Source organism: Hypomesus transpacificus, chromosome 10 (genome assembly GCF_021917145.1).
Source record: "Hypomesus transpacificus isolate Combined female chromosome 10, fHypTra1, whole genome shotgun sequence".
Taxonomy (NCBI): Eukaryota; Metazoa; Chordata; class Actinopteri; order Osmeriformes; family Osmeridae; genus Hypomesus; species Hypomesus transpacificus.
The window spans coordinates 11,999,143-12,012,060 of record NC_061069.1 but is presented as its reverse complement, the minus strand read 5'-3'; the positions used below and the strand labels follow the sequence as shown (position 1 = coordinate 12,012,060).

Genomic DNA, 12,918 nt, shown 5'->3' with positions numbered 1-12,918 from the left:
AAACTGGGAGTTTCAATCAGCGGAAATAGAAAACGAACTCATTATTGCTCCTTGGATGAAGAAATTTGTTTTTGTGACTACAAGACTCCTCCAGAATTCTGACAGCTGGACATTTCTTTTAAATGTGACTTCAAAAGGTTGAAAAGTATGAGTAGTAGTCAAGAAATCTGAATGTAAATGTGATGGAGAAGATCCGACCCACATGACATCAGTCGTACAGCACCAGCAAACTCCTTCTCTGAACTCACTCAGGTGACACGTTACAGGATGTGACATCATAAACACAGGAATACTGTCATCTCTTCCTCCACAGAAGGTCTTTGTCCAGACACAGTTGCCAGTGTTACAACTCAATCACTTCTAACTCATTTAGAAAAGGCTTTAGACATGATTCGCCTCTCATTCTAAATGTAGTCAATCTAAGTAGGTGGAATAGAGTGGGTCTTTGTAGCAGTGATAGATTTTAACATAGATGCATAGCCGACAAATGTCACATTCAGGGTGTGAATAAGACAGCTGTCCATGTTTCAAGGAGAGACTTGATGTTTAAAGGTGTTGAATTAAACAAAGAACATAGTCAGCTGAATTTGGATGAGACCGGAATCGCACACGCACAGACTCTAAAATAAACACACGGATATACTCACACAAACAAATTTCCACACACATACGCAGTAACAGAGGTCATGTGACACACATACGCAGTAACAGAGGTCATGTGACACCTGACCCTGCAGCCACACCTCCTGTTTGCTGAATGGCCACAGACTAAGCTCCGTGGCCTAGGGTTCACAACTGTACGTTTGTGTGTGTGTGAGAGTGTGTGAGTGAGTGTGTGTGAGTATGTGTGTGTGAGAGTGACCTAGGCGTGTCCCAACACAGTCCAGAGAGCAGCCACAGGGCAGATCCACCTCTCTCCATCTGTCTCCTTTCATCCTCAGTCTCTTTCCCAAGACCTGGTGAAGAGCACAGTGGTTTAGACAGGTGCTGGAACCTCAACGGTCTCCCATGGTCACATGGTCACATGGTCAACACACAACACTGAGAGAAATATGCCACCAGGGAAGGGGGGAGGATAAGTTGGTAAGAAAGGAGGGTAACAGCTATTGATTCAGTGTCCAGTCCCCTGCAATATATATATACCTCTGTTACTGCGTATGTGTGTCACATGACCTCTGTTACTGTGTTGAGTCAGATGGCTGAGCGGTTAGGGAGTCAGGCTTTTAATCAGAAGATTGTTGGTTCGATTCCTGGCTGTGCCCATTAACGTTGTGTCCTTGGGCAAGGCACTTCACCCTACTTGCCTCGGGGGAATGTCCCTGTACTTTAGTGTAAGGCGCTCTGGATAAGAACGTCTGCTAAATGATTAAATATAATATAAATATATAGGGAGTAGTTATGTCTTCTGTGTGAGCCTGAACTAGAGTGGATGGAGGAACAGTCTTGTTGTCTTCACTCTCCAGGTGGAAATTTAAGGAGAGAGTGGCTTTTTTTCCCACAAAACTATTATCATTCCAACATCCACTAATAACAGGTCGTTAACATATCAGCCATGTTAACAAAACACTTGACAGCTCTTGTCCTGTTCTGGGTGACAGAAATGGTCGGGCAATTATTTCACATGCCATTTGGGGGGAAATCTATTCTCTCTGTGCCTGGGGCATGAAAAGGTAAGGATCCAATACTGCCACATCTCAGCTGTGATCCATCACTATGTGATATCATTTGTTGTTTGAAGTAGATAGAGGTCATGTGCTGAGAAATCAGAATGTCTTTAAATGTCCTTATCTTTCTGTTCTCTTTCTCTGGCTCCCAAGGGGATTCAGTGCACATGGAGCAACACAACAGAAATAGTTGTCTTCACAACACAAGAGTTTGTCAAGGAAACACATGATGTTCCACAGTGTTTGAAGTGTTGAGGGGTTTGGGGTTAGTGTTGTGGGTTTGTCAGGAAATTTGATGTGCTGCAGAAATGTGGCTGGCTGATTAAAGGACTTGAAATTCCATAATAAACAGGCAAGACATATTTCGTGTTAACAAGTAATATTACAACAGCCTTTGGTGCCGTTCAAACAAATGCCATTTTGGCCAAATTTTACTTTCCACTTAACTTTGTGTTTAGGGCAATTATGAACCACATACAGTAGCCTATCTTCATTGTTTACGGTAGAGGGACAATATCGAAATCACGTATTTGGTCACAGATCCCTGGTTAGGTTGGAGGTAGGTAGGACGAACCAGGCGATGTGCCGTCTTCCAGAAGAGTCAGCACGCTACGACATGAGCAAAGGAATGACATCAAATGCAACTTTCTTCGTGATGCAAATGGAATCTACAGTAGCCTATCTAAAGTAGACTGTCCAGTCGTCGGAAGGGCCTTTCTCCCACAGAGGTTCAAATGTGAAGACGGCAGTTTACTGAGTGAGGGGATTTTAGGGAGTCAGATTTCCGTGTCCGTGGGCCAGTGAATCAGTCAGTGAACTAAGACAGTCTTTGTTCAATTGGTACTCGGAGAGAGAGAGAGAGAGAGAGAGAGAGAGAGAGAGAGAGAGCGAAAGAGAGAGAACGAGAGAGAGAGAGCAAGCGAGAGAGAGAGAGAGAGAGAGAGCGCGCGCAGTCAGCAGGGAGAGCGAACGGAGGGAGAGCGGTTTTCTACTTGGAAATTTAAACACATGTTTTAAACACTGACCCGTTTTGGATGCTTCGATATTTTCTGTATTTGTGCTGAAGATGAATATTCGGTAGGTTGCAACGTTGCGTAAGGGTTAATTTTCCCAAAGCTGCACACATTTCGCCTTCTCATCTGTTTTACCTTTCTCCAGGTGGTGTCTGGGTGTGCATCTTGTCCTGCTCTATCACTGTTCAACCGCTGTCGAGGTCATTGAGGGTAAGATATTTAAATACACACTCGTGAATGTGTCTTTCAGTACATTTACTCTCTGTTCATTGATAGGGTTCGTTGGAAAATTAATTATAAAAATGCGTTCCTGGGTTGTATACAGCATGTCAGGAAAAAGTTGCAAACTTTGTTTTACATTGAGTCTACTTTTATCCAAGGTATCCAAGGTAGCTGGGATTTTTCCTTCAAGTTAAAACATGCATGGACTCTAATAAGTATTCAATTAATAAAAACGTTGTTCATTAGTTAGTATGAATATTGTTTTCAGATTTATTCAATATCAAAATTATACATTAAATCGCAAAATAATGGGGAAAACCCCTTATCTAGCCTATGGGGTTAGCTAACTACAGGTTACATGTGCAAGAGCACTTAAGTCCTCCTGTCTATGATTTTAAATGGCTATTCTGACCTCCAGAGCAGAGATGTATGAATAGGTAGCTGACTGCATGAAGGCATGTCTTCTCCACCCACACCAGAAGCTCATGTGACACAGCATTTGGAAATAGAGTCAAAATTTGCAGAAATTGCAAGATTGAATTTACTGTAGGCATCTGCCCCTTAACTGACAGGAATGTTGATGGAGGCTGCTGATGTTGTGGTGAAACGTGTGAGATGTGAGTGTTCTCCACTCCAGCGACTACCGTAGGGTCACTAAGGTCACTGGGATGTGCGACTGGGATGTGCGACCGGGAAACCAACCCAAACCGAAAAACAGGATCTTATTTGAACACTTCCAAGTCCACACACCCCCTCCCAACGCCCCCACCCCCCACTACTTAAGACACGGTTCTTGACACAGTTCTATAACCTGTTGACTCTCATACTGCTCCGCTACAGGATGTATGTTGTTGTGGTGTTTGTTAGCTGACCCAGGCCTCCTCCCCAGGCCTATGGGACTAGGCAGGGAGGCCACACAGCGGGGTGCCCCAGAGCGCACTGGGCAAATGCAGCACCTGGGTGTTAACTGGTGGCTCTGATTCAGATGCAAATCCTTTAATGTCCTCCTCCTATTGCCTCCAGGGTCCCCCTGCTGACAGCGCTGGCTGTGTGTTGCAAAGTGAAAAGCTGTTGTTTTGTCCTACCGCTACCCCTCTTTCTGTCCCTGTTCTGCATTGAGAGAGCGCTGCATTGCAGGATGGAACTATGAGCCAATGATGTGGTGCATGCAAAACATTTACATTTAGTCATTTAGCAAACGCTCTTATCCAGAGCGACTTACAGTAAGTACAGGGACATTCCCCCCGAAGCAAGTAGGGTGAAATGCCTTGCCCAAGGACACAACATCATTTGGCACAGCGGGGAATTGATCCGGCAACCTTCTGATTACACAACACACTGCAGGAAATCTCTCCTCATCTCAGAGAGCCACCCAGGAAGCCGTGTCAGCACTCTGGCCTTTGTGTCATATTTCTCCATGGTTCAGTTCCTCACAAAGAGAGCCATGTTTGGCTGGCGTGGGACAGCAGTGGGAGGTGTTCCTAGAAGCTGCTGAAACATCTTCCACAATCCATCACATCAACCTTATTCAGGTTTTTATAGTCTCATAAAGTCCCTGTTCCTTTCTGGAAGCAGTCCCAGAATGTTCCATTCAGGCAACTGTAAGTTCAGGGCAGAAATAGAGGATTGAACAAAGGCCAACTGTAACTCCTTAGTTTTGGTGTTGCTTGGAACTGTGATGTAACGGTTATATTTGACTTTTGAAGGGAACATTTTCTGACTGTGGAAAGTGCCTTAACGTTTAAACTATACCTGTTCCATGTGGTCATGAAGAACGTTGGAAGGTGGTTGCGCTGGCACCCTTGGTTGTGTGTTTGTAGAGCAGTTGTTGAAAAGGTGGAGTTAGAATGGATGCCACGGTCGTTACGTATTTGGGCGTAAACACACAGTACCAGTCAAAAGTTTGGACACATTTTCCCATTCAATTGAACGGGAAAATGTGTCCAAACCTTTTGACTGGTACTGTATATGTAAGTGTGCATGTGGATGCATGTGTGTGACTGTGAAGGTCTGTCTCTTGTCTCTTTCAGTTTCTGCTGCATTGTCTGTTTCATCAAACCGTATCTCGACCTGAGTGTAGCTTCAAAGTAAATCACCTCATTTTCAGCAGGTGATGCATCTCAGCAGCTCATGACTTTGAGGTGTGTGTCATATCCTGGTGCTCCATGTCAGAGCTCCTGTTCTTCTACTGGTTACCTATGTTTGACCTGTGTGTTGCCTCCCAGTCTGTTGGCAGGACGATGAGCTCAGCGCAGGCTCGTGTTCTCTGGTGTTCTCTGGTGTTCTTTAGTGTTCTCTTGTGTTCTCTGGTGTTGGTTCACAATGGGAACAAGATAAGGGAAACAGAGTTGCTTTAATCACAGAAGTTTATTGATGATTAGCTTATTGTTATTTGTCACAGAAGGATGAGTCACAGGAGTCTGGGGCGATGTCGTATGTCTGGACAGAATCAGTTAAGAACAGATAAGCAGTCGGAGATACAACAGTGACGGTTCCTCATGTCAAAGGTCACAGGTCGTAGGACAGAGGTCAGAGACGGTACCTGACCTCACCTGACTCGCACGCCAATGACCTCAGAGAAATCAACTCACAGCTTTGGAGAAAACTCAGTCCAAACCAAAAACGAAACTGATTTCCTTGCACAGTCCAACGGTCAGTGGCTGTGTGTGTGTGTGTGTGTCTCAGCTTGTTTTTCCCATCCATGTCCTGCTAACAGATCTCTATTAAGGAGCCCCCCACCTCCACCCTCACCCCCGTTCTGTCTGACCCAATCCCCCAGAGTGGCACTCAGTATCGGGCCACACAAAGCTGTCCCACTGCTCTGCCCAGCGTGCCAGTACCACTAATTGGACCGGGGTGAACAACACCCCCCCACCGCCACCCCCCCCACACTAACAGGCCGTCTTGGGCCAGAATCACACTCTCAGTCACCTTGTGTCATTGCATGTTAATGCCATCTCTGGGTGGACCATCCAAATACTGTGTCACCTGAAGTTTTTGTCAGCCTGTCACACTCCCAGTTTGTGGTTATGACTGATTCTTAGCCGAGGTCACCTTCACCACGGATATCAGTCATTATGGGATGGTTTCAGCAAGAACATCCTGCTTAACTACAATTTGACCTGGGATTTTCTCCAATGGAATGCAGTGTACTCCGCCCGGCAACAGCGGAACAGTAATCTATGACCCCCCATGACCACTGTGACCTCCAGGGTTCCCAGTGAAGAGCAGGGGTGTAGACAGGATCCTCTGTAGCTGTGGGGCCCCAGGTGTGGGCTTATCCAGGGCCCTGGTCAGCCTCTCAGGGCAGCCCGGCTCAGTCTCTGGTTAATGACGGGGCTGCTCTGATGCCAGGGCCCTGGGGCCTGGGCTGTTTACACACAACTCAGGCTGTTATCGCTGCCTAATGGGGAGGTTTTAATCTGTCCTGCCTGGGGCTACGGGACCTGGCTTGAACCGTCCGCCCCTCAGGGATGCGATGTGGGGTGGAGGGGGGGAACTAGGAGAGATGTTTCGCTTGACAAAAGTTTGTGTGAATTGTATGCAGGAGGGATGCAGGGAGGTGAGAGGAAGGAGAGATATAGAGGGAGGCAGGGATGAAGGGAGGTAAGAGGAGACAAGGAGGAAGGATGTATGTAAGGATGCAGAGACAGTCCTTTTGAGAGGGAACGATGTGTTAAAGGTTTGGAGCGGTGTGGGCTGGGAAGATGAGGAGACAGAAACCCCACAGCTGAGCACACACATCGGCCTGGAATGTGTTGCTAATAAACATCCTGTACAGCCGAGGTGTGTGCTGGGGGGGGGGGGGGGGGTATTGAGGGAGGACAGAGGTTGAAAGGAGACAGAGCTTTAGGGATGAAAAGGGTAAGGGGTTAGGGGGAGAAGGAGGGGCGGAGGAGGAGGTGAGAGGAAGGGGGTCAGGTGAGGTTGAGAGGGTGCAGGGGGAGAGGGAGGAAGGGACCTCGAGGGAGGTGTAGACAACATATGAAAGCAGTTCCTTCTTTAATCCTCTCCTGCAGATTACGGACTGACCTCTGGCTTCCCGTGCCTTTGAGTCATTACGAATCAAGGCTTCGGTTCTTTACATCGGAGAATGCACAACCAATGAAATTACCGTGTCAGGCCCAAGGAACTCGACTCAACTATTGGTTGTTTGCTTGGACTCTGCACGTGCTCTGATGTCCTAAACATCCCCTTGCATGCTTCCCTTTACTAATGCTGTTACAAGGCCCACCCCACATCGGGCCTCTGTAATGCAGTTAACGTCAGCACAGCCGTAGCATGAGGCTGTACGCTAGGTGAATACGAGGCTCGACTCAGTAAGGGTTAGGTGAATACGAGGCTCGACTCAGTAAGGGTTAGGTGAATACGAGGCTCGACTCAGTAAGGGTTAGTTGAATACGAGGCTCGACTCAGTAAGGGTTAGGTGAATACGAGGCTCGACTCGGTAAGGGTTAGGTGAATACGAGGCTCGACTCAGTAAGGGTTAGGTAAATACGAGGCTCGACTCAGTAAGGGTTAGGTGAATACGAGGCTCGACTCAGTAAGGGTTAGGTGAATACGAGGCTCGACTCAGTAAGGGTTAGGTGAATACGAGGCTCGACTCAGTAAGGGTTAGGTGAATACGAGGCTCGACTCAGTAAGGGTTAGGTGAATACGAGGCTCGACTCAGTAAGGGTTAGGTGAATACGAGGCTCGACTCAGTAAGGGTTAGGTGAATACGAGGCTCGACTCAGTAAGGGTTAGGTGAATACGAGGCTTGACTCAGTAAGGGTTAGGTGTCACGGCCGGCGGAGGGTTGTAGTCCGCTGGGGCTGTGAGAGCATGCTCAGGGGCAGTGCCTCGGGGGCAGGGTGTCTGCAGAGCTCTCGTGCTCCTCTTATGACTTGGCTAATGACCCTCTAACGGGGGGGGGGGGGGGGGGGGGGCTGGATGGACCAGGCAGGAAGTCACAGCTTCTCCAGAAGAAAGAGAAGAAGGATGTCTCTCGTCCCTTCTCTCGCTCGCTCTCTCTCTCTCTTTCTCTCACTCTCTCTCTCTCTCTCTCTCTCTCACTCTCTCTCTCTCTCTCTCTCTCTCTCTCTCTCGCTCTCTCTCTCATTCTCTCTCACTCTCTCTCTCTCTCTCTCTCTCTCTCTCTCTCGCTCTCTCTCTCTCTCTCTCACTCTCTCTCTCTCTCGTCCCTCTCTCTCTTCTCTCTCTCTCTCTCTCTCTCTCTCTCTCTCTCTCTCTCTCTCTCTCTCTCTCTCTCTCTCTCTCTTTCTCTCGCGTCTCTCTCTCTCGTCTCTCTTCTGTTAGCACTTTGTTAAACAGCAGTTAAGGCTGTGATTTAATTTAGATTACCAGAGTGAGCTCACTTTAGGGCTTTGTATTTCTGGCATCGCTTCCCTTTTTACTTCTGACTTGAACTACTCTGTTTTTGCCCCTACACCCCGCAATATTTGTGTCTACTATTGAAACTAGTGGATTCCATGGGTATAAGTGTGTGTCTGTGTGTGTGTTATGTGTGTGCGCTATGTGTTTGTGTGTCTGTGTGTGCTGTGTATGCTATGTGTGTGTGTGCTATGTGTGTGCTATGTGTGTGTGTGCGTGTGTGTGTGTGGTAAGATAAGCTGTAACTTCATCTCCATCAGACTCATTCTTGGCATTCTGTAGCCTCACCTGGCCTCAGGTAGGGGGGGGGAGGGGCCGGGGCATCCCCATTTCTTCCATCATTGTAAGAACAGCCAACTGGCCTTGTCTGGCTGTCCCCATCCTCACCTGGTCTGGTGTAGCCTGGCCTGGTCTGGCTGTTCCCATCCTCACCTGGTCTGGTCTTGCCTGGTCTGGTCTGGCCTGGTCTGGTGTAGCCTGGCCTGGCCCGGTCTGGTCTGGTGTAGCCTGGCCTGGCCTGGTCTGGTCTGGTGTAGCCTGGCCTGGTCTGGTCTGGCCTGGTGTAGCCTGGCCTGGTATGGTCTGGTGTAGCCTGGCCTGGTCTGGTGTAGCCTGGCCTGGTCTGGTCTGGCCTGGTCTGGTGTAGCCTGGTGTAGCCTGGCCTGGCCTGGTCTGGTGTGGCCTGGTCTGGTCTGGTGTAGCCTGGTCTGGTCTGGTCTGGCCTGGTGTAGCCTGGCCTGGTCTGGCCTGGTCTGGCCTGGTCTGGTCTGGTCTGGTCTGGTGTAGTCTGGCCTGGTCTGGTCTGGCCTGGTCTGGTGTAGCCTGGCCTGGCCTGGTCTGGTCTGGTGTAGCCTGGCCTGGTCTGGCCTGGTCTGGTGTGGCCTGGTCTGGTCTGGTGTAGCCTGGTCTGGTCTGGTCTGGCCTGGTGTAGCCTGGCCTGGTCTGGCCTGGTCTGGTCTGGCCTGGTCTGATCTGGTGTAGCCTGGCCTGGTCTGGTCTGGCCTGGTGTAGCCTGGCCTGGTCTGGCCTGGTCTGGCCTGGTGTAGCCTGGCCTGGTCTGGCCTGGTCTGGTCTGGCCTGGTGTAGCCTGGCCTGGTCTGGCCTGGTCTGGTGTAGCCTGGCCTGGTCTGGTCTGGTGTAGTCTGGCCTGGTCTGGTCTGGTCTGTTCTGGTCTGGTCTGGTGTAGCCTGGCCTGGTCTGGTCTGGTCTGGTGTAGTCTGGCCTGGTCTGGTCTGGTGTAGCCTGGCCTGGCCTGGTCTGGTCTGGTGTAGCCTGGCCTGGCCTGGTCTGGTGTAGCCTGGCCTGGTCTGGTCTGGCCTGGTGTAGCCTGTTCTGGCCTGGTCTAGTCTGGTGTAGTCCGGCCTGGCCTGGTCTGGTCTGGTGTAGCCTGGCCTGGCCTGGTCTGGTCTGGTGTAGCCTGGCCTGGTCTGGTCTGGTCTGGTGTAGCCTGGCCTGGTCTGGTCTGGTGTAGCCTGGCCTGGCCTGGTCTGGTGTAGCCTGGTCTGGTCTGGCCTGGTGTAGCCTGGCCTGGCCTGGTCTAGTCTGGTGTAGTCCGGCCTGGCCTGGTCTCTCACAGTGGCCTTGTCACCATGCTTCCCAGTCCCAGGAGTGGACTTGACTCAGACAGTAGCTGTCACAGCAGCAGTAGCAGTACTGTCACATTCACCTCCATCAAACTGCGCCACACACACAGTCATCAGGGTCTGATGTCATCCTTTGCTGACAATTAGGATTTTCTGGTTACGTAGAAAGTGGCCTTGTGGGAAACATTCCTTCGTTGTGGACTTGCAGACCTGCAGACTTGCAGACCTGCAGCATCCATGTGATCTGGGCTGCTTTGGTCCTTCAGTCTTGTAAAAGACTGTTAAGGCAGACGAGAAGAAACTATAAAGAATTTGGTCTTTTCTACTTACAAATAAATCAAGTCAAACACTTCCTGTTGAGAACATGGACCTGCAGTCTGACCTAGCAACACAGCATCAGAGTGGCTAGAGAGGGGGGCGTAAGAAAACAGATATGCAACAGAGCCTGCATTCAGGTAACGGGTTGGCAGAGTGTGTGTGTGCGTGTGTGGGTGTGTGTGGGGGTGTAGAGAGAGTCAAGAAGTGGAATGATATATTATTACTTGGCCCAGTTTAGAGAACAGTTCAGCTCTGTGCTTACCTTACTTCGGACCCTCCCCCCTCCTCCTTCTGCCAAGGGATTGGCTGAGAGACATGTCAGTCAGCAGGGTGAGTAAACAGTTGGACGGCTGACCTCACAGCCCAGCCGGAAAGGCCCACGACACAAATTCAAAATGATGTTTTTATTTCTGTTTGACAGTTGGACTTTAAACACCCTCATTAGCAGCTTATAACACAGCTGTTTAGGAACGCCCTGCCCTTTAAGGCTTCCACAGCTTTGACCCACTGATCTCATTCATGCAGAGGAAGCAAAAACAGATCTACCCTCACCAGATCTAGTTAAATCAGATCTACCCTTCCAGAAACAGATCTACCCTCACCAGATCTAGTTAACTCAGATCTACCCTTGTAGATCCCAGTACCCCCGGTACACAACGTCCTGTGGGGAGGGGAGCAGGTCTGTGTGCCTGTGTCCGTGCAGCGTGGTGCCCCCATGTGTCTGGCCGAATCAGACCCCCAGGCCCAGATCACCCTTGATGTGCTGCCCACCCAGGGCCGCAGCGTCGGAGGGGTCAGGGCCTGACGAGCCGGGGTCCTCGTCCGCTCCTCTCTGAGGATGATTCAACGCGGCGAGGCACGGCTGTTGTTCCTCCAGACCAGCCTCCCCGCCGCACGCTAATTGGTGGGACCCCAGTCGGGCCCCCCCCTCGGGGCCCCCCCTTGGGTTCCCCCCCCCCCCCCCCCTCTGTCTGCTTGGTTCTCGCTCTCTGCCGTGACGGGGCTGTAATCCCCGACGGTCGGATCAGGAACAGGACCCCTGATGACATCACAGGGGTCGGTCGCTAGGGCGGGAGGGGGGGGGGGGGGGTCGTGGAGGGGGTGGAGGGGGAGAGGGGGGTTGATGATCTTGCTTGCCTGCCTCTAGATTAGTTTGTGAGGTTTTTCTGTGTGACTGTTGCTCCACTAGCTGCTATTCTGCCGTTGCCCACAAGAGGGAGTGAGAGGGGCAGCCTTGGGCACTGTGGAACAAAACACAGGGCAGTGAACTTCAGACAGAAACACAGTTTTACAGAACCCAGAAGCCTCAGAACCTCTCCATGTCCTGGCATGCCTTTGCTTGTCTCGGAAACAACGTGTGTCTGTGTTCCGTTGTCGGACGATGAAGGGAATCAATTGAGTAGAAAAAAAACGGTGTCCCCTACAGCGTAAGAGGTCATGCTACACTATTTACCAGATTCCCTCAGATACAGTTTTATCTCCTGGAATAAATTCATAACATCCCAAAGCTGATTGGACCTGACAATAAACCAATTACTGCATGTTGTGGTGGTTGGTGTTGATGGAGCTGGGAGGTGAGAGGCGAGGTTAGGGGTTAGGGGGCTACCCTTACTGAATTCCTGGCTAGCCTGCTAGCCATGGGGCCCATCCTCTCCTGCTTTCAACCCCTTTTAATATCGCCCCATGGTCGCCCCCCTCCCTCAGTCCTCCAGCCCCCTGCCCCTATCCGCAGACTCCTACACCCATAAACACACCCCAAAGCCCTACCTACCCCCCTAGCCCTTTAACCTCTACCCACAGAACCCCTGATTAGAGTGGGATTAGTGAAGGCCAGTGAGACCCCCCTCTCATGAACCATGGTGATGGGCTCAGGCTGGTGGCTGTTCTTCCTCTCCTCAGCCACCCTTAACCTAAGCCTACCATCTGGACCATTAGACAGCTCTCTGACAGGAACAAGCCTGTCCACACTCATCCACTCATCCTTGTAGAGAGGCATCCAGACCCAGGCCCAGGCCCAGGTCCAAGCCCAGACCCAGGCCCAGGCCCAGGTCCAGAACCCCTCAGCCCCCCAGACCCGAAGTCAGAACACCACAACCAGAGTCCAGCACCCAAACCCATGAGCCAGGCCCTAGACACTATCCCTCTAAACCCAATCACAGCCCAGGAACTCCACTCCACCCTTACCTTTCAGCCCCCAGGACCATGCCCCACACCCCCGCCTTCCAGTCCTGGGCCCAACGCCCTACCCTTCAGGCCCCACGACCACCCCCTCCTCTCCAGCCCCAGGACCACCCCTCCCCTCCAGCCCCAGGACCACCCCCTCCTCTCCAGCCCCAGGACCACCCCCTCCCCTCCAGCCCCAGGACCACCCCCTCCCCTCCAGCCCCAGGACCACCCCTCCCCTCCAGCCCCAGGACCACCCTCTCCCCTCCAGCCCCAGGACCACTCTACCCTCCAGGTCCCATCCCCTATCAGGTCTGAGCCGCAGGAACAGTCCCCTCATTGTCCCCACAGGGGCCCCTCTCTGTGATCACTGAGCTGCACAGTCTTGGCCCTTATCCCTGCTGTAGTGTGGCCTGCTTTACACACACACACACACACTCACACACACACACACACTCTCACACACACCATAACAAGCATCCATGACAAGCTTTCATCTCCCTCGCTTCTGTCACATCCTAACCTTCATCCTTACTTACCTACAGATGTAATGACCTAATTCTTTATTCAATTCCCTCCTAC

The 12,918-nt window shown here is 51.0% G+C and overlaps 1 protein-coding gene across 1 annotated transcript in view; it reads left to right on the top strand.

The window, feature by feature from the left end:
- The first annotated feature begins 2,355 nt into the window (after nt 1-2,355).
- The window catches only part of col15a1b (collagen, type XV, alpha 1b), a 31,913-nt gene continuing 21,350 nt past the window's right edge, over nt 2,356-12,918 (top strand). The window contains exons 1-2 of the mRNA XM_047026736.1: nt 2,356-2,741; nt 2,823-2,887. Coding sequence (XP_046882692.1) covers nt 2,731-2,741; nt 2,823-2,887 — 76 coding nt within the window. The 5' untranslated portion in view covers nt 2,356-2,730. The remainder of the gene's footprint in view (nt 2,742-2,822; nt 2,888-12,918) is intronic.